We start from the raw sequence: 22398 nt of genomic DNA, 5'->3' as shown, positions 1-22398 counted from the left end.
TCCCCCCCCCCCCCCCCCCCCCCCCCCCCCCCCCTTGAGCCAAAAAAATTATACAAATTGTCAATATTTGTGTTTTTGAAATATGGAATGCACCCAGTAATATTTGTCAAATATGATATCTGCGCAAAATATATGCTTTTCCTCCACATCCTCTCTGCCTGTCTGCATGTATCAGCAGCTCTGGGGCGCTGGAGAATCTGCCCACAGGATATTAAATATTTAACTGCAAAGTAGTAATGCATGTTTGATACCTTAATTTTTTTTAAATTGATTGGATGTGGCACAGGCATACCTAGAAAATTTTCCACCAGCCGCCACTGGAGCTGATTAGAGCCAAAGGTGCTAGACACACCGCAAAACCTACAGAAAACATGCAGTGACTCCTGATGGCTAAAATGTCAGTTCTGTATGTCAGTGCCCTTTGGCGTAACACTATGAAGTTCCCACAGAATCCAATCACTTTTAATTAATTGTGATAATTATTTTCATGGCTGTTTACACCAGTCAGTTTAAATGTGGTTCTCGACAGGTGGTATAGATATCTGCTTCAGGGGAGGAATATGCCTTGAAAATCACTTCAAATTCTCTTCACATGCAAAGGGACAATAAATGTGTTGTTTTCTAACAGCTTTTCAAGCACCTCTATATTTTACGTAATCATAACAATCACACCCAGCCTGTCAAAACTACTTTGACAAGTCTCTGAGCAGTAGGTCCCTGGCCACAGTGATGACAAAACATTTCCAAATCCTCTGAAACCTTCCTCCCTCCTCCTCACATCTATGCCTTTGTAAGTATGCACACACTGCTGGCAGATTTCTTTGGTTGTGTTGAGCATATGGAAAGGGAGTCAGGAGAGCATCTCAGACACAACACAGACATCAATCAACTTGAAGGACAAAAATGTTGAGGGTGAGATTCGTCCAGGCTGCAGGAAGGCTGGAGCAGCAGAGGATAGTGTAGCAGGGAGGAATGATAGTGTTAATACTGAAGTCTGAAGTCAAGGGGGGTCATTTATTTTCTTTCTTTCTGATGTTTTCTATGTTTTGTTTCTGAGGTTTATGTGATCCACGTCAGGGAATAAAAATGCACAAGCCTCAGAGGTAAAACGTACACAGTACAGACGCTGAAGTCTGGACTGATTAAAAACACTTTTTAAGAGAAGTTTACTGGTACCCAGTGGTGGGCCGTCAGGGCCTGCAAGGCCTTCTCTGCTGGCCTAAACAGAATCACAAAGCTATAGCTATTTTATCATTTAATAATTTTTCTTAAATACACTACATGTATTGTAATTTATAAAATAATTTTCCCATTATCTTATTATCCCATTGCACAGCTCCTGTCTTCCTCAGTTGCTCTGCTTCCAGTGCAGCTTGTTTTAAGTAGAGCTTTCATCCAATCAGATTTCACCTCTGTGTCTCTAGGTAAAAAGCGAGACCCGAGGCCTGCAGACTCACAAGTGAATCCCTTTGCAGTAAGTGAATGGGGATGATATTGTTGATTGTCAGTGTTCAACCAATCAGATCTTTAGTTTGACATGTTGGGCGTATTCTTTGACGTGCTAGAGCCTTCTAGCTGGCCTATAAGTATGTCAGCATTAACGGGCAGCTCAGTTTTAAGGTGCAGCACTGGAGTAAGGTGCAGCGTGCGCTGTGATTGGTCAGTGGGCGAGCACGTGACTATTGTGAAACGAAACTTAAAGTAGCCATCAGAGGCTTAGTCAGAGTAGTAACAGTTCAAATTGAAAGATATGGAAGAAATTATGAATTTTTTTGCATTTTGCTTGGTGTAGATTATTTGTTTTTTAACACTCAATGGCCGAAGGAGGAAAAACGCATTTGTGAGTTGGGATTTAACCGTGGGATTAAACTCTTTGTCAACAAAGAAAGGAGGATGGAGTTTGTCTTTAAGTCAACTGCGTTTGTTCTTTTACATCTAATATCTGAATGACCCTTGAGTGTGTAGGTGTTCCGCTGCAGGTCTGCTGGATTGATTTGTTGCTCTGTTGTCATATGAATATATGTGACTGGTTCTTGTGTTTGTTGTTGTCATTGTGTTAATTATATTGATTTTGACTATATGCATTGTCCGTTAATTACGAAGCATACCGTCATGCGCGGACTTATTGTTTGTTAAGCTAGTTTAGCGTAGCCTCCCAAAAGTGCGGTGCCTCAGCTGTATTTTGTTTTGTTTTTTTTTGCTCCAGGTTCAGAGGTGAGCGCAGTTCACCGAAAACATTATATTTCCCACAATTTAAGCTTCTGCATTTTCCAAATGCACTAGTATTATTCAAACGTATTGTTCGGTTCGTAAGCCTCGTACCGAACGGTTTAATACGAATACGTGTATTGTTAGACCAATAGAAACAAATAACCGTAGCTTGTGTGTCATAATGAGACTATTAGGTGGTGTTTCAGCTGCAGTGCAGCACTGAAGGCCCAGGTATAAAATGCACGGCCCGCCACTGCTGGTACCAGTATATAAATGGCAATATTGAACTGAGTATCAAGAATGTATCATGACATCTTGACTTTTTCTGGCCTGTGCTTAAAGAAGAACTCCACCAATTGTATACATCAAAGTTTGTTTCCAGGTGTTTATTCTGTATATTTATACTTATACCTGAACTGTTCATACAGTACATATCTTTGTGTATTCGTACACTTTTCATACTGTACATATCTAATGAATGCAATATTATTTTCTATATATTCATCTGTACTTTACTCTAGACTGAACTGCTTTTTGCACTTTTGGTTAGGAAGTTATGGGCCCAAGGCTACATTGCTACTAGGATAACACACTGGAATATCCGATCGAACTGTCAGCAGTCTGTTGCATTGTGGGTAATGTTTGCACCAGGTTATGAAAAGGAAGAGGCATTTCGATTTTTTTATAGATATTTTTGATTGTCCATTATGAGTCCAACAATGCTATCGATAATAAATAGAGAATAAGTGGACTACTCTATCAACACAACCGTGGGTGGTCAATGCTCCAGCAACACTTTATTTAGAGACCAGAACATTTCAGCTTCAGGGCTACATCAAGGTTAATGGCATAGAAGGGTTTAAGCCCAGCCAAAGAGGTTTTATCTGAACAAAAGAAAAAATCCTTTTGAGACACACTTTGTTTTTTTACAATGAAACATTAATAAACACTTGTACGTTATGCTACTGCTGGAGTTTTAGAACGTAGAACTAGTAGGTATGTGAACTAGTTGTGCCATTCCATTCTCTGATTGCACACCATCATGGCACTCTTATTCGGTCATTGCGGTGATGGCAAGGTGATCCTCTCTGCCCAAAACTTCAGTCAGGGCCAAGACTATTAACATTTGTCTGAGGGTGTTTTGGCAGTGTGGGAGAGCTGAGGAATAGTTGAGGGGAGACGGGGAATAACTTTCCCAGATGTGGCACCAAAGCCTGTTGCTGACAGGCCGTCTGTCGCGTGAGACCAGGCTGAAAGAAAGGCTGCAAGCTTCCTGTTTTAGAAGAGCAAACATGTCTGCTACTTTCACAAAGTGTAGCGCTGACTGCATGCTGGGCAAAAAACAGCCATGGTATTCCCATTAACTTAGGCTCAGAGGCCTTAAGTGCTATTTGAAGGTATACAAATTTGCTGTCAGTGGGGAGGCCCAAATTGACAGTTGCTGTGATATACTTGACAGGGGTTCCGGTGCAATGTTTAGTTTGGCCCCCAACCTCATCAGATACAGACACACACACACACCCTCCTCCATCACACAAAGGTATGGATGGCCGTCATGAGTTACGACTGTCCCGTAAACTGCCGTGACCCCAGGTCTCTTGACTACAGGGGGACCGGCTGTCTCTGACTCTCATAGTGAGTGTTGCATCTACGAGAGGGACGGACTGATAAATGACTCGGCACACTGATCTGCACTCTCAGTTTATGTTTGCTGACTTGCTATGATCTGGAGAGGTGAAGCCACAGGAGTCGACTGAACAGTGTGTAAACTTTATTCAGGCTGTTCCTATAGCTAACGGTAACTTTAGCCACCCAGCTGTCTGCAGATATTAGGCTGACGTCCTTCCTATGACGCATATGCATCATGTGTGGGATAACACTTGTTTTTCTGAACCCAATCCCCAGATTTACAGTATTTTACTACAGATAACTTAACCTTACTTTGTAACTGATTCTTCCGTCGCTGACTGTCAACTTCACAAGGCAACTAGACCGTTTTATTCCTACTTGGTACATATTTGATACTCTGTAGACAACCATTACATGCTTTGAGTGTAATTTATAGAAAATAATTGCAATCAAAATCACAATATTCGTGAAAATCGCAATCAAAAATTTATATTTAGAAATAGTATATATAATATTTAGCTCTAGTTCACAACAATCCTTGTTTCTGTTTGTGAAGACAGTGGCACTTGTGTTGACACTATGGACTATGGTCGACCCATAGCTCCACTCCAAAACAGCACATCCTCGGCCCAAACCATCCTGGACAGAGGCAGTACGCCGCGGCCACCAGAAAGATCCAGCTGGGGTTTCTCCGGAGCCTCCGTTAACCATCTCCAACCGCTTCACAATCCTGTCGGATAATACTCCCGCCGCGTCTGTGTCTATCCCACCTGTGGCCAGAGTTGATCGGACGACTCTCTGCTCCACCACCGGAAAAGACCGCCGTACGTTGCTGAAGGAGGCTGTAATCAGACGCCAAGGATCCCCCCGGGGCTTCCTCTACCCTTCGCCCCTGCTCGTCGGCGAGGACGGACGTAACTCAACGGTTAGAGGCAAGGCTTAGTGAGATAGTTAGCCAGCTGGCTGTAATGTATAGCCGCATGTCATCGTTCCACCGCTAGCTGTCGTGGTGGTGTCCAGCAAACAATGTGGGCTTCGTAGACAACTGGGAGAATTTCTGGGGAAAACCTGGTCTGCTTAGGTGTAACGGCATTCATCCCACTTTGGATGGAGCATTTCTGCAAATCTTACCACCTTTCTTTGTGGACCTAATCCATGACAATCCAAAATTCAGACGCAGAGTTGCAGTTTTACACACTTCTCTGAGCTTCCATTAGAGCAGTTACTACCCAAAACCATATAGACTGTCTGCCCCACGGCCACTTAAATTAATTAAATCAAAGGTAAACAGTCGAGGAGTTAAAACAAAATAACCGAATAAAAGTCAGTGGCGGGCCGTGCATTTTATACCTGGCCTTCTATGCTGTCCTACTGAGCTACGGTTATTAGTTTTTATTGGTGTAATAATACATGTATTCGTATTAAACCGTTCGGTACGAGGCTTACTAACCAAACAATACGTTTGAATAATACTAGTGCATTTGGAAAATGCAGACGCTTAAATTGGGGGAAATATAATGTTTTCGGCCTGCGAACACAAAAGCCGGCCGGCGAACTCACATTAAATTATAAAATACTTGAAGTAATACTTTAAGAAGTGTTACCATTGTTTAGCACATCTTTACTAGATATGATCAACCTGTCTTTACTAACAGGCCATGTACCACAGTCCTTCAAAGTAGCTGTAATTAAACCTCTTCTTAAACAATGTAAACCCGAGCGAAGACCATTTGGGGTTCCATCGAAAAAAGTTTAGCGCACAAGTGTCGTACGATGCACTTCTCAGGAACGAATAAAATGAATGTTACACACATGTTATATACTCAGTTAAAGAAAGAAGTCTGGGCAACAATATCCTGCAAGCCATTTTTACATGCTCCAAACACAATTCTACTTAACTTAAATAAATATTTCATCTAGAAGATTTACCACAATATCACGTGTTTTTCGCCATGAGTCCGCCGGCTACGCACTCCGGTCTGAGCTAACAACACAAAGCTAAAAGCTAACACGGAGAACCAATATATCAGAAAGCAAGAGAATTTGACACAGATTCCAGAGATATCTTCCATATTTCTCTCAGTGAAACCATTACAGAGATATCAGCCAACAAGCACCGGAACAACAAACTGCTTTATCGATAATTATCAAAACGCACCTCACCTCATCGAATTTTTCGGGTAGAGAACAGATACATTCCCGGCTATTCCTCCTCAAAATCTGTTCAACGGATGTCCTCGTTTGTCATAATTCTCTTTCGTGAAGACAGGGGTGGAATTTGACCCAGGGAAGCTGGGGGAAGGGATTTGACTTTCGGCGTATCGGATTTTACGCTTCGCGAGGGATGGAGCGGTTTTGATTCTGACTGGCTAACGATTCGGTCAATCAATCCCACGTTGTCCCAGTTCAATTCTATAGGCTCTGACGCGTCGAAGGAGGGTTCACTGACTGAAATCGACCAATGGGCTGCTGACTTAGGCCTGCATAGACAGAGAAACTGCAGGCAGACGAGACAGCTCCATGGATCACAGACACAAAATGGACTCACAGAGGATTCCAGCTCTGAAAAATGAAGCCAAACTGCTGTATTTGGATGTATTGAACACCATTAGTGATAAAACAAGTGAAATATATAGTTATATAGTATAGAAAATTACAATGGAACAGCTGGTTCCAAAATGACAATTTGGGTCACCTCGCCTGACCTCTGTACTAAAACCTCTCTAATTTTGTTCTGCTTCACTTTATCAAAGTCACACTTTGCACAGAGACTGTTCACATATTGTGCTATGATTTGGGATAGGTATAGACTTGCCACTGCATCATTCCAAAGAAATAATAACAATAAAAATGCTTTTTTTTCAGGTGAACCTGAAACTTTTCAATTTGAGCTGTGTGCCATCTTCATTTACTCTTAACCAGTAACATATACACTGATATTTACTCATCTGAACAAATCTCACAAGTGTTACCTTTATTATAACATCACAATTATTAAAATAGAACTTGTAGTTGCAGAAATACACTCTTTTTAGTATGGGTATGCAATTTTCGAGCAGAGGCCTAAAAATAGGGCTAGGGTTTTAAGCCCACTCTTGATCCAGAGGTATTAGCTCACTATAGACCGATCTCTAACCTTCCCTTCCTCTCTAAGATCCTTGAGAAAGCAGTTACAAATCAGTTGTGTGACTTTCTACTAAAAAATAGTTTATTTGAGGATTTTCAGTCAGGATTTAGAAAGCATCATAGCACAGAGACAGCTCTGGTAAAAATTGACCTTCTAATTGCATCAGACAAAGGACTTGTCTCTGTTGTTGTCTTGTTAGACCTTAGTGCTGTGTTCGACACCATTGACCATTACATCCTGTTGCAGAGACTAGAACATTATATTGGCATCAAAGGAACCGCACTAAACTGGCATCAAAGGAACCGCACTAAACTGGTTTAAATCCTAATTATCTGATTGATCACAGTTTGTATAACGTAAACGATAAATCCTTGATGAACACCAACGTTAGTCATGGTGTTCCACAAGGTTCTGTGCTTGGACCAAACTTGTTCACCTTAAATCTGCTTCCTTTAGGCAATATTATCAGAAAACACTCTAAAAACTTTCATTGTTATGCAGATGATACTCAATTATATCTATCGATCAAACCAGATGAAACCAACCAGCTCACTAAACTGCAGGCATATCTTAAGGACATAAAAACCTGGATGATCTGCAACTTCCTAATGTTAAACTCAGACAAAACTGAAGTTATTCTACTAGGCCCAGAACACCTCCAACATCAGTTATCTAATGATATACTTTCTCTAGATGGCATTGCGCTGGCATCCAGCAGCACCGTAAAGAATCTTGGAGTTACCTCTGATCAGGATTTGTCTTTTAACTCTCAGATAAAACTAATTTCTAGGACTGCCTTTTTTCACCTACGTAATATTTCAAAAATCAGGCACATCCTGTCTCAAAGCGATGCAGAGAAATTAGTTCATGCATTTGTTACCTCTAGACTAGATTAGTGCAATTCCTTATTATCAGGCTGCTCTAATACATCCATTACATCCCTCCAGCTGATTCAGAATGCTGCAGCACGTGTACTAACAAGAACTAAGAAAAGAGATCATATTACTCCTGTATTAGCTTCTCTGCACTGGCTCCCTGTAAAATCTACAATATATTTTAAAATCACCTACAAAGCCCGAATTGGTCAGGCACCATCATATCGTAAAGAGCTTATAGTACCATATTACTCTACTAGAGAGCTGCGCTCCCTAAATTAAGGGTTACTTGTGGTTCTTAGAGTCTAAAAAAGTAGGATGGGAGCCAGAGCCTTCAGTTATCAAGCTCCTCTTTTGTGGAACAAGCTTCCCGTTTCAGTCCGGGGGGCAGACACACTTACCACATTTAAGAGTAGGCTTAAGACTTTCCTTTTTTAAAGTAGTGCTTATAGTTAGGGCTGGCTCTGGTTTGCCTTGGACCAGCCCCTAGATAACCTGGTATAGGCTTAGACTACCGGGGCACTTCCTAGGATACACTGAGCTCCTCTCTCCTCTTCTTCATCTCCTTCTGTATGAATTGATGTCCCATTAATGCTCATTACTAACTTTTCTTCTTCCCCGGAGTCTTTGTGCTTTCTCTCCTAACAGGTTCCATGGATTGTAGTTTTATCTGGACCCTGGTCCTTCCTACCGCCATGGCCCTGCTGACTCCCACTGCTAATATAATTTTTATTATTACTCACATTACTATTTTATATTACCTATAGCATGAACGCACATTACTGACTTTGAATTTAATGGTGAATCCTTTGGTATCTTATGTTGAACCCTCAGACCATCTAAGGCCAGAATCTAGGCCATGAAGTGTACTTCAAATATGGCAAGCCTTGAAATGAGGCAAAGCGTGCAAAACAGTTATTTCTCTCAAATTTCCCGACAAATGTCATGAATATGAATGATTTGGAAATGTTAGTGGCTGTCTTCTCTCCTCTGTATATGTGTTTGTGCGCATTTCCCCTCAATGGCAGGTCATTTCTCTGGTATTTTCCAACTGCTAGCTGAAGTTAAACCAAGATTGGGATCATATTTTGAAACTGGGTCTGGGTCACTGTGGCCATGTCTGGGTCTACTAGAGTCTACAGCGCTGTAAAACCAAGCATCAACACTGTCTGCCGACCTCACATTTAATATCCCCAAGTCGTTCCGCCTGGCTGTGGCCAGAGGCACAACCACTCAAACAGTCTACAGATTCTTTCAAAAATATTGACTTATTCATAGATGCATACTGGCCAGTCTGACGATGGCCTTGAATTTATGACAAACCACAATAACCAACCACGAGCTGGTAAATTATAGCTGTTGTTGATCTGTCAGATATATAAGAGTGTGACCGCCAGCCAAAGTTGGTCCAAAAACCTTTTTTTTCTCTAAATGATTTGGGCAGCTCAGATATAAATGTCTCATAAAAATGTGAATGCCACAAGCCAATGGCATCCATCATAGGAACCTAAGCCTTACATAGCTGACGGTGTGGTGTATTAGCTGTTTGTCTATAAATACATTGTGCACAGGGAAGTAACAAACTTAAAGTCCCAGCCAGTGGTCTATTCATGCCTTTGAGTGTCAGCAGCCGTTCAGCACTGGCTTCCACTTGAAACTGTGAATGAAAGATAATGTGTCTTCTGTGGGAAGGCTGTTGAGCAGCATAGAGACTTTAATGGGGGGTAGATAACAGGTATTCAGGCTCCGCTCTCAACAGCCCTCCCCCATTCATATCTATCCAGGCCCTTGTTGTTTCAGCAAATTGAGGGGTTCTCCCCCAGATGACACAGTTATTTTATTCCATCTCTCCTATAACTCTCACACTCTGCCTTGGTCTGAAATTGCCCTCACAAAATTAGACTAATAACTCATTTTCGACAGCCCCAAGCAGCAGGCAATGCTTAAGACTTTATGCCATTACCGCTGGAGCTGCAATTTGAACAAATCCTGTTCCTGCCCAATTGCAAGCTTCATATTCTCTCCACATCCTCACAGTGGTAGAGCAGATGTGTTTTGTGTGCATATATGCGTGTGGCATGTGTATATGTGTATAAATTAAGGTTGAAGGTTTTCCCGTGGTTTTAAAAGGATTACTTTCCGGGAATGTATCACATTTTCTCTGGGATTCACAGGAATTGTCGCCATAAACAAAGCTTGACTTTGAAAACAGAATTACAAATAGTTATTTATAAAAATTACATCCACATTTTCTGCTGTTATTCTTTCATGCTTGTTGATTTTGTGGTAATATTCAAGTAGAGCAACAATCCCTTTCAGAAAGTGCTCTTTTTTTAAGTGAAAAAAAACAATGGTAACCATACAGAATCATGTGTTCATAGACTACTCCATGGAGTTATCAATGACTATTAAAACAGAGTGTAAAATGTACCTTTTGGCTCACAGGCCAATTTGGCTGGTAGATGAAAAAATGTACAAACCACAGATTTTTTTACCAGCCAAAAATAATAAATTACTTTTTACTTTTTCAATTTGATATTATTACTATTAAGCATCCTGGTCTTATACGTGATTCTCAATCAATATTATAGTAGTAATAGTCATAACACTAACCCTATGGAGGAATATTAATTCAACTGTTTAAACACTAGTGTAATACATTTGAGTTGATGAATTTAGGGGTATCAGCAGGCACGTAGAGACGGCCGGTGAGAGACACATAAGGTTGGACAGCAGGTAAACGCTAAGGATTCTTTGGACGGCCCACCGATGCCGCAGCTTAAAGGGATTTGTCCCGGTGGGCCAGATGGCCAATACACCACTGTACAGAAGTGACACCCAACCTATCGGCCAGAGTGGCAGGTGGTCTTCATAATGTACTCGCCAAAGACAAATTTACCCACAATAGGTGACTGGCGATGCAACGTATCATAAAACGGTTCGTATGATATCTTACGAAAACCCTAACCCTTGACCTCAAAAAGGATCAGGTCTGATCAAGGTCGATTTTCACACCAGTGACCAAATCTTTTCCTTAGGAACTTGATTAGCATACAGTGTTTAAATGAAAGTAAAAGGTGATCTGTAGGGCGACTTACTCACCATGGATGGGGTTGTGTGCCACTGTCAGGGGGATCGGCCTCTCGGGTTGGGATTGGACGTGCGCCTGTGTGTGTGTGGTGTGTGTGTGGTAGTATTTGGGCTTTATAACATACTGATGGCTCTGACCTGGGTGCATCGGCCGGATCCTGGAGGGAAGAAAGAACATGATAAGTTGTCAAATAGAATATCTTTATAAAAAATACAAAAGATGAAATGGTAACACAAGATTCATACACATCAATCATTCCTGTTTTACAGTATCCAGAAACGAGCCTTGGACATTGTTCAGTATCTATGCATAGCTTTATGGCTAAGTTGACCAAAGGGGGCAATCTCCCCTAAACTTGATGTCTTACAGCAGGTGTTTTTCCTTTGACAGCTGGTATTAACCAGCTGCTGTCACAACAGTGACTGTGGTGCAACCAGAAGTTCTTGAAAGGTCTAACACATAGAGACCAGTGCAGCAGCATCTTTCTGCCCTCTGCGATTCATTGATACTCTTTGGAGTGTGTGAGCGTTTGCAAGTGCCGGTCTGTAATGCTAAGTGATCTGCTTTAATGAGAGTTTTCATAAAAGACTTCACCTCCTCATGTGTTCTCAATGGTATCATATTGTGATGAATATGGCACCGTTTAGTAGCTGAAGTAACTACTATGCACTGCTCCTAATGCTAGCATGAGATGAATGCAAAATTTGACTATGCTGTTCTGTGTATGATCGTAATAGATAATAAAAGTAGATTTACATTATATACAGTCTTACTGGGTCCTGGTAGGGTCCTAGGGTGTATTGCCACAGGTCTCAGGTTAGTGGGTTAATATGTCTTATACCAGAGTGGATCCAAGCAAATACAGAAAAAAGTCAATGGAAGCAAGTCTGTTTCTATTGACTTCTCTCTGTATTTGGGTCTGTTGAGGTAAATCACATTTTTGATTGGCTTTAATTATCCTCTGGTCTATTTTAAGCCTGTTCTCATACTTATTATTTCTGGATAGGCCCCTATTGGGTACAACTATTGGATAGATTCCAATGAAAGGTCCCTAGAGGATGATGTAAATAACGTTGGTGACTTATCTCATCTTACACACATTTTGTGATACAGGTACCTGACTATTGTTTTAAGACACAATATCTTTTAATATTTTTTATTATGAGCATGTTAACATGCTAATGTAAACCTTTTGCTCACATCCTATTGTTTGCAAATAATAAAATAATAAAACGAGCCACAACTTCATGACAATCATGATTAGTTTATTTCTTAGTGTACAAGTGTAAAATTCCTCTTGATGGTGACTCTAAAACATAAGGTTAAGAGGTCTCCAAAACAATAAACCAAACATAATCATATAAAGGTTTTAACATGATGGAAAAGAGATATGGCCTTCCCAAGGTTATCCAATGAAGGATACAAGAAGAGTGCAAGCCCACAGAAAGGAGATGATAAACGTGGAGGAAAAGGTCGTTTGTCAACCGAGAATATTTTCATCTCATTAATGTGATGGTCCCCCTGCCACAGTATAAATAAACTGAAAACGATAGCCTTGTAAATAGCTCTGCTATGATCCTGTAATGTCATAAATAGATCTTCTGTTTAGGTTATGCAACTATGTATAGGGTATGCCTCTCTCCTTTATGATATATAGTAATGTGTTTACATCATTTTATCATGTAAGATAATCATTTCTAAAACATAGTCATAAAACCATCCTCTGGTAAAAACCTTCTGGACACTCTTTTAGGATTATTAGTGAGTTTTTATTCACATGGTGGACATGATGTGTGTAAACATGCGTGCAACGCAAGTGTACACACACACTGGCATCTAGTGTTATTGGGGGTAGGGGTGGTAGAATCTATATTCAGAAAGGCAAAGGGTTTTTTTTTTATCACCACTGTTTACAGCCTAGAGGAATTCAACCAATTTCTTTCATTTGTGCTACGTGACCACAGCAAACATTGTGCACTTCACATGTGATTCTGATTACATCATACTTTTTAAGGACATTTTCTTTTCAGCAGCATTAAAGGTACCTTTTAAAAGTAGAGCTGTGGAGCAATGTTTTCACGGGTGGGTCCCTTATTTATTTTTTTACTCCTGCACATGCATTGTTTCAGCAATAGTTTCATGCTGGTCCACTTACAGGGGGCAGGAAAGAAGACAACCGCTAGCAAATAAACAAGAATGTAAAATGCGGAAAAACGATAATTATTTCAACGATAGTTTTATTGATACGTCCGCGACGAGTATCAATGTTTTTTCGTTTTTGTTTTTAAATCCTGTTTTAAACGGATTTAAAATGTTTCGAATGCCTCGAATCCCCGTGTGGGTCAAACATTCTCCTCCTCCGCTCCTGTAACACTAGATGTCGTTGCCTATTGCCTTCTAAACTAAGGCCAAAGACCTTCCGGCTTGTCAGATTATCCAGCCAAAATGAAAACATGGCGTCTCACAAGAAAGGGGCCGTATACTGTAAAGCGGCGCAACGTGATCCTGACTCATTCCTGCCGACACATGTTGGATGTAGCAGTGTTGTGCCCAGGACTTACGATGAGGTGAGAAACGTGTCAAAACATCGCTCCCCCTACATCTAGACCCTTCGAGACATATGTTATGATTACATCACACATGGGAACTAGTTTCACGTGTTTTGCAGACACGGTCAATGCACGAGAGCTGTACAAGCAGTAACATTGCAGAGTTACTGAAAACTGAACCTGGAGGAATGGGATATAAATGGGAAGGACCCAGCCATAGTGACAGACAACCTTACCTCATGCACTTTATTTCATATGATGTTTATGGCATCAATATAGTATTTATTTCAAATTAAGTTGTGGCAAGTGCATTTTAGTAAAAAAGTGTTCAGTGACACAATGACAATACAATATACAATTTATTTTCATACAATTTTTTTAAGGCAAGTGCATTTCAGTTCAGTGTGTTTACTGCTGAGTGACTACACTGTACGATATATCATGATATATTGTATTGTGACACGTGTATCACGATACATATCTTATCGTGAGATGCTATCCAATACACAGCCCTTCTTCAGACCAACTGACACTTTCACATATGCACTAGTACTCCCCAAAACCTGGAAACACACTTTGATGTGTAAAATCAGCATTCAAACGGGCATTAGATTGATATTGTCTCATATCATCCTCGGGGATAAAGCAAATACATGTGTTTTGAAAAGCACTGGACTATTTCTTTCAGAGGATGACGACTTTGAGTTAGTTAACATCAGAGTAAAAGTAAAAACTACACACCAAAAACAAGCTAAGAAATAGTGTGTGTTCCTCTATGATGAGAGGTTCATTTCTTACCATATTATTATAATGACGATTCATGTGTTTTTTGCTTTTTGTTTCCTGTTGCAGTGACACAAATTCTTAATATAAAGATGTTTTTTTTGGGTCTTGTGTTTCATCTTTGAACTACAGGGTGTTATAACAGCCCCTGATCTTTACCTGCATGTTAAGTCTCCTGTCATTTCCAATCCTGCAACTCCCTCCTGACCTGTAATAACCCCTGTTCCCGCCAATGCCCATCACCTGATGGCCCCACCCACCTGCTCACCTATTCCCATTTCTGGGCCATTTCCAGCTGTTCCCTTTCAGATCATCTTTGTGCTCCTCACTAAGCGTTTCAGCTACTTCATCTGCCTGCCAGTAACCGGCCTGCATGATATTCTGCCTGTGCCTCTGACTTTTTCCTTTTTGCCTTTCTCTGTTTGCAGGCCTCGTTTCCATGCCTGCTTTTTGACTCCCTATCTACTGGGTTTTGGATTCATGCTTTTGGGTCCTAATCATTATACTGCTTGCTGACTACCTTCACCTCTTTGTCTGTCTACATCTTGTACAGGTCAAACTGGACTAAGTTATTCGTATCTAAGTGCAGAAATAAACATGTTGATACAGTGGAGTTAATGGAGAATTGCGGATGTGTATTTCTCAAACAAAAAGCCAAAAAAGTAAGTGATTTTAGTATTTGTTGGACACAAAATGTTATGCTACCAGATCAACTATTTCTAGATGCTTAGTCCTAAATTTGGCAGCCACGAAGAGCTTCAAACCTGAGCTGTAAGACAGACAGAATAGTTACAGCCAAAGAGAAGTTATAAACATAAGATCTCATTCCAGTCTCAACAAAATAGCTAGCATGACCGCCTGGTTGGCAATGACTGAGCCATCAAATTAAAAAAGTAAGGGAAGAGTTTGGAGAGTGTCCAATGACTAGTTACAAGAGCCTGCTAGTCCTAAATATTAGGGAGAAGATTCCACTCATTTCTACATAAACAGATCGGTGAGTCAGGGTTGAGGGAGTGAAGAGTGTGTGTGTGTGTGTGTGTGTGTGTGTGTGTGTGTGTGTGTCAGGGGCTGAATCTCTTCAGTTTCGGCCTTCACTACTCTGGCCACAATCACAATCCACCGACTTCTAAACTCAAGTCGTCCAAGTATTCTTCCCCACGAGAGCTGACATACTCTGTCTACCGTAATGAACCCACTGAACCTCACCAGAGCCCACTCACAGCTATCAATATCCTAACTGAGGCAGGCGGACTCCTGGGAGGGAAATGAAGAATATCTCTGGAGTGTATGCTTTGTTCTGGGTAACAGGCTGTCCGACTGGTTGACTGAGGGGATCAGAGAGACTCTCTAATGGCTCTTACAGTGTGTAAGCACCATTAAAGAGTTTCCCCCTAGCCACTAGCTATAGCTCTTTACGTAGGCTCTTGATGTGGAATATCGAATATATCCAGTGTGTCCACATTGTCTCCTCCCTGTTTGACCTGCCCTTAAAATCTCCAGAGGGAGGGTTCCAGGGGTCATCTGATGCAGCACAACTGGTTCCTTACAATCTGAGAGATCAACAGTTCTACTCTGAGCTCTGAGAACCTGTCTCTCAGGGTGAATCCCCGACTTCCTACAAAGGAAATCATTTTGGTCACTTGAATCCAAGATGTGCAAAGCTCATGACACTAATTATAAGGGTAGAGTTGGAATACAGACTGACTTAAGATACTTTGATGATTATTATTATTCTGACAACGTGAAGTTAGCAAAAACCAGGGGTCATAGTCACATGGATTACCGGGGCTAGATTGGGCGACATTGAATCATATTTCAAACTGCTAGCTAAGGATAAGCATAAATACAATAAGAATGTAATTCCCGTCGGCGGCAATGACACCCGATTACGCCATTTGGGGTCACTAAAGTTAATGTGGTGTGTACGTATGCAAAGACAATGTCTCTGGCCCCCTTCCACACCTGACCAATGACGACATGTTTAGCCGCATGTCATCATTCTGCCGCTGGCTGTCAAGGTGGTGTCCAGCAAACAATGTGGGCTTCATAGATAATTGGCAGACTTTCTGGGTAAAAGCTGGTCTGATTAGGAGTGATGGCATTTATCCCACTTTGGATGGAGCGGATCTCATATCTGACCCAGTATATTAGTGGACCTAATCCATGACAACCCAGAGTTGAGACTAGGAAGCAGAGTTGCAGTCTTACAAACTTCTCTGCACTTCCATGAGAGCAGTTACCCACCCAAAACCCCATAGAGAATGAACTTAAATGAATTAAATCAAAAGTAAACAGAGGAGTTGTAGAAAATAATCAAATAATAATTAACACCACCAATGCAGCAGTGCAACAAAGTAGGAAAATGAAATGTGGATCTGAAATATCAGATCTCTGTCATCTAAAGCTGTATTAGTAAATGATTCGGAAAATATCCGATAATTGGGGGCGACTGTGGCTCAGTGGTAGAGCCGGGCCGTCCTTCATTCAGAGGATCGGCGGTTCGATCCCTTAGCTCGCCACTCCGTGTCAATATGTCATTGTGCAATACACTGTCATACGGTATGTGAATGTTGCGTGAATGATTAGAACGTCCTGATGGGCAGGTGGCACCTTACATGATAGCCCCTGCTATCAGTGTATGAATGGGTGAATGGTTTAATGTAGTGTTAAAGCGCTTTGAGTGGTCGGAAGACAAGAAAAGTGCTATACAAGTACAGTCCATTTACCATTTACCAAATAACACGGACGCTCTATAGTCTGAACCAAGACGGCAAAGTCTCGTTCTTACCTTTCACAATAAAAGCCCTTGACAAATACGTTGTATCTCTGCTTACCAGAGGGAACTTAAATTCACTCAATTCATAGCATTTTTCTCAGAGGCAACTCAATAAAATATCTTACACTGGAAATTTTGAAAAAGGCCCATGGAGATATATTACCATTGTGTCAAACATCTTGGTCAGTTTGGATTTCTTCTTCTTCTTTTAATTTCTTAATATTTGCATATAGAGCAGTGAAGTGAGATCTGATCACAAGTGGTCAATCTTGTGGAGAGGCAATCTAATTCCAGGTGTGAACTGTCGTATTCAAAGCTGTCCACTTGTGATCGGATCACCCAAGACGTCTGTTAATCCCACGTGTAAACATGGTTAAAGAGTCAGCGTGCTGCTAAACAAACTGCCTGTGTGATTATCAACAGATGAAGCCTCGTACCAGGTTAGGGTAATGTTAGACACCATATACCATAGAAGGTGAATGCAAAAACACATGCTCTCTCAATAGAGACAATTAGACAAAAAATGGGAGGCCGAAAGGTCAGCGATATGAGCTTGTAGCAGAAAGGGTCAAATGTGGAAAAGTAAAGTAAACGTATCTGGATGTTCATGTAATAAAAAGTGTTACAAATTACAGTTTTTTCATCTTGTGTTTAAAAAGGTAATCTTTCACTTTACCATGCCCAGGGTTATTCGTAGCAGAATGTGTGGGCAGCTCGGCAGTGGAAGACAGAGAGTGCTTCTAGTGACCTTCTGCCAGAGTCAGTTAGTGAAACTAACTAACTGAACAAATAAAGCGTGGTACTTACTGTTGTTGGATGTGCTGTTGGATGTAATGTGGTCTTACAAGCTGGGGGGCCGACTTGACACTTAGTTTCATCTGGGCCATGTTGGATGGAGGGGGGGCGGAGTTATAACCATTGGGAAGAACTTGCTGAGGTATGGGCCGCTGAGGTACCATATTGTGTCCGTTGGTGTGTCCATTTGAGTTACCAGAGGTGTGCCCGTTGGTGGGACCATTCCCGGGCAGGGCTGGAAAGGGGTGTGTGGCCACCGTCTTCTGTTCGCATGTCGTCCCCTTTGAGCCAGGATTGCAGACACAGAGCTGAGGCCTAAGGCACATTCCTCCATTCTGGCATTGAGGGATGCAATTGGCTATAACACAAAACCCACACAGAGCAGAGACAGAGGAAGAAGAGAAAGAGAGGAAGGAGAAACAGATGGAGAATGAACATGAGTGATGACAGTGACTTGACGTTTTATGATTTTAAATGACTTTTTTATTGTATATTCTGAGCATCAGCCCAGAGTAAGAGGGGGGCTCAACCTGCAGCGCGCGTGGGACCGCCGTGACCAGAGGACAGCTTTAACCTCTTGGCAGTAAGCAGCATGGACTCTTGTCATTAAAGCAGTACATTTCCTGTGTCACAACTGCACATGTTATTGTATTTAAGCAGCAAAACTGAAAATTCCCTGTTATAATCCACTTAACACGCCAGAGGGAAAATTATAGATTCTCTACAGGACATATATTTGGACTTAAATATATGATGCTGAAAATAAAAATGTACTGACAGTGATGGTAGTGCTTGTCTCATCATTCCCAATAATTTCACTTATTTTCAATTTCAGACATGTATTTAGCACAGGTAGCTGGTTAGCTGTCCAGTGAAGCCTAAATGAGAGACAGAGGAGTTTATCTCCCATTAAACTTTTAAGCCCATTATATTATTGTTTTAAGCATATCACTTTTGGAGATCCTAATAACGACCTCTGGGTCTAGTATCAAACTTTGTCAGTGTCAGGGGTGAGGATGAGGGAATCTTCATGCATAAACCAAAAAAGAACTGAAACTGGTGCTTCAACAGACGGGCATTGAGACAGGATAATCAGTGATTGAGGCTGGGAGCACACAGTTATAGTATGAGCTTTTTAATAAGGTTCAGCAGCCAACATTGTGACATAAAGCAGTGGTGGTGTAGACGTTTAAATTGCCTGAGCCCAGTTAATAGCCCTTTCTCATAGGATGGACAGTTTCTGGGCATTGCTTATGTTTACAACTCTTGGTTCATTTGTAATAGACAATGTGAACACAAAGCAGACACCAACAAAAAGGCAACCATTTAGGATGCAACAAAATGTTGCATCCTAAATGTCACATGTGTGATGTCATCTCAGCTGGCAGCAATTTTCATCTCATTATCTATGAAGCTGGTTATAGAGGATCTTTTTACTTGTGCCTTTATTAGCCTCATCTAATCAGTCAGTCCTGTCAGATACAACACAACAAATGGTAAATGGTCTGTACTTGTATAGCGCTTTTCTAGTCTTCCGACCACTCAAAGTGCTTTAACACTACATGTTCATTCCCACCCATTCATACGATGATGGCAGGGGCTATCGACCCGCCGATCCTCCGGTTGAAGGACGACCCTGCTCTACCACTGAGCAACAGTCGCCCTTTAACAACAGCACCACTGGGCTCTAAAACCATTAGCATTAGCAGAATTTCGGGGGTAGGACCATACCTTTGCCACGGCATCTCCTATAAATACTAACCTTACCCACTCCTGTCCACTCTCATGTTCTTTACCAGAACTGAGAGCATGGAACACTGTTATAACAATCGAAAGAACTGATCTACTAACATCAACGGTATCTATTTCAAGCCCTATCTACTTACCCTGTTCCAGCACTTTCTAAATATCTCTTTCTGAGGAAGACATCTTTGGACAGTATCAAAATGACCAAGTCAAAAGTTCCCAGCAAACACAAGCAGGCCCAGCTACTGAATCTGATACTTCCTCCGCGCTCGAGACATTGTTTTATACCATCCAAAACTCATGGAAGCAAGTGAGTCCAGCAAATCCTTACAAAGTATCTTCAATGGTCCATATCCCGCCCAGCTCATCTCTCTTCAACTTAAAAAATTGCTACTGTTCAATCTATGAATCCTCCGCATCTCCCGGTCCATCTCCCCCATCAGGGACAAGAGGACAAGTCCATTCAAGGACAGCCTAGAGCCAACACAGTTCCCTGACCCCAATGTCTCCAAGAAAAACACCAGGCATCTGCCATTGACCCAATTATTCCAGCCTCACTACACGCAGCCAGTCACAGCGTCACCATGCACCCCCGACTTTCCCAGGCCATAGCGCTCATCACGGCTATTCTCCGAAGAGGCTGTGTATAAAAAATGTATACTATACAGGAAATTAAAAAAAAAGGTATATGGAACCCAGCGCTGCAATAACTGACTCAGTAGCATTAGAAGTGGTCACTAAGATGTCAAACATTGCTCAAATTGAAATGTTGCTAATTCAGAAAAGTTTAAATGAGAAACTCATTCAGCCCTAATATACACAATGATTTACTTAAAGCAGTTTTGAGCATATGTGCACAGAGCTCCATTCTCCCCAAGCAGATGATAGGGGCATCCATTTATCAACTTTAAAGCCTGTCTCACAGACAACACAGCCATGTACATGCATGCTTAGATGTGTTTGGATAAAACCATACAGAGGATGTTGATTGCAGATAACACACACATCCGGACTGTTCTCTGACTATATTCATTCCTCAACATAAAAACATGTTATCTTAATAGTAATCTCACTAATATAATAAATACTGAACCCAAGTCCTAACGTGTTGAGATAGTGAGGTTCGATTCGAACGCTCTGCTGAAAGCATTTCACTCTGTGTGTGTGTGTGTAAAGCCAGCAGGAGAAATGACTCAGAAAGAGGCCCTCTCTTACTCCCAAGAGTCCCTCAGGGTGTGTCACCTTCTCCCTAGGCTTGTTAGTCTAATTAGTGGCTTTGGGATTTGTGAAAATGATTAATGAAGGGAAAACTAAATGGCTAATGAAAGACATCTGCTGGCATGAGGAAAAGTTACCTCCTCTGTGGTTGTCCAAATTCCTCAAGACAATCACAATGTACAATCAGCGTACCAAGTTTATCCGTTTGGATTGTCTTTCAGCATCTGAAAACTTTCAGACTCTGTTTTCATCATTTTTCATATGCACAACTGAGGGCAACATAAAAGTCGGTGAGTGCTTCGTGATATCCACTTCACACATTGGCGCATCATACCCTGCATTTTAATTTGGCCATTGAGGTGTTAACACTTTTGCTTTAACTTTATATGTTGTGCAACCTAGTTAGTTTGAAGCATGCTGAGAACCTGACACTTATGTTTACAATGGAGCACCCAGCCCCACAAGCTGACTGAAACAATCCGTTGCAAGTTAGCAATGCAAAAACATTCCGGCATCGCAGCCTGAATTGAGGTTTACTCAAATGGCCAGCCACAGTTTGCCCACTTAAATAGCAGCCAGTCAGAGGAAGTGACAAGAGCTGGGGCACCCGAAGGAACTGTACTAGCAAGGGTTGGGCTGGTGTAAAAATATGTTCAGAGCTGCTTGGTATTAAGCCAAACACTGGTATATATCGTATATCGAATTTTACCTCTTGATGTCGCACTTGACTCAGCAGCCGCTCCCGAGCCGAACATAATGAGACTGAGAAAGCCCATGAATGAGTGTAGTGACTCCCGCAGTGTTTACACGTTTGCCACATTTATGTTTTTCGGCTCGGGTCTTTTGTTGCCTTCAAATCCCAAATGTTGCCATATTGGCACAGTTTTAGTTTTCTTTGAGACTGACTGCATGTCTCGCCATCCCAAAAAACACATGAAACAAACAAACGCATTGTGCACAATGTGCACCATGCACATCTTACCCCTCCCCTCCCCTCCTCTGAAGGTTGCTGATGTGGGATACTTTTCAATACACCAGATAATCTCATAATGACAAATGCGTCCGGCAAAACCTGAAATGGACCCATCTCGAGCACAAAGCCTACACCCTTTTTCAATTTCAACTTGGGAACTTGCCACCATTACCTCCTCCATTGTGTGATGCATTAACGACGACAGTGCGAAGGCGTAGAGAGATTTGTCATATGTTGCAACAACCACTAATAAGTTGGTGGTTGCCTCCCTTGAAGCATACTGGTGGGGGGGCTTTATGCTATGATAAAGCAAGTGTTTGTCTGTATTAACACAACAGAATATAGTGCAAGTGTAACATATAAACATTATAATATGTTACATTATGATATATTATGGAAGACACAGTATAAGGTGTAGTATCAGAGTAATAGAGTAGCGTAGTATACCATGATATATAGTCAAGTACAGCGATATAACAAAGTATATAGTATAACATAGTATAAGATATAACATAGTACAGCAATATAATGTAAAATTGAATAGAATATAAATACATGGCAGGTATCATATGGTATAATATCATTGAAATATATCAGTATGGTTGGGTTTATAATCAGACCAACA

General features: G+C 41.3%; 1 protein-coding gene across 1 annotated transcript in view; it reads right to left on the bottom strand.

Annotated features, from left to right (window-relative positions):
* Window positions 1–18294, bottom strand: part of LOC116399831 (latent-transforming growth factor beta-binding protein 1-like) — a gene marked incomplete at its 5' end in the record, with an annotated part of 44393 nt that extends 26099 nt beyond the window's left edge. The window contains 2 exons of the mRNA XM_031877257.1: window positions 10945–11090; window positions 17849–18294. Coding sequence (XP_031733117.1) covers window positions 10945–11090; window positions 17849–18294 — 592 coding nt within the window. The remainder of the gene's footprint in view (window positions 1–10944; window positions 11091–17848) is intronic.
* Window positions 18295–22398: the final 4104 nt, after the last annotated feature.

This window comes from Anarrhichthys ocellatus, unplaced genomic scaffold (assembly GCF_004355925.1).
Source record: "Anarrhichthys ocellatus isolate YVR2014 unplaced genomic scaffold, GSC_Weel_1.0 scaffold131, whole genome shotgun sequence".
Taxonomy (NCBI): Eukaryota; Metazoa; Chordata; class Actinopteri; order Perciformes; family Anarhichadidae; genus Anarrhichthys; species Anarrhichthys ocellatus.
This window is presented reverse-complemented; position numbering and strand designations above follow the sequence as displayed.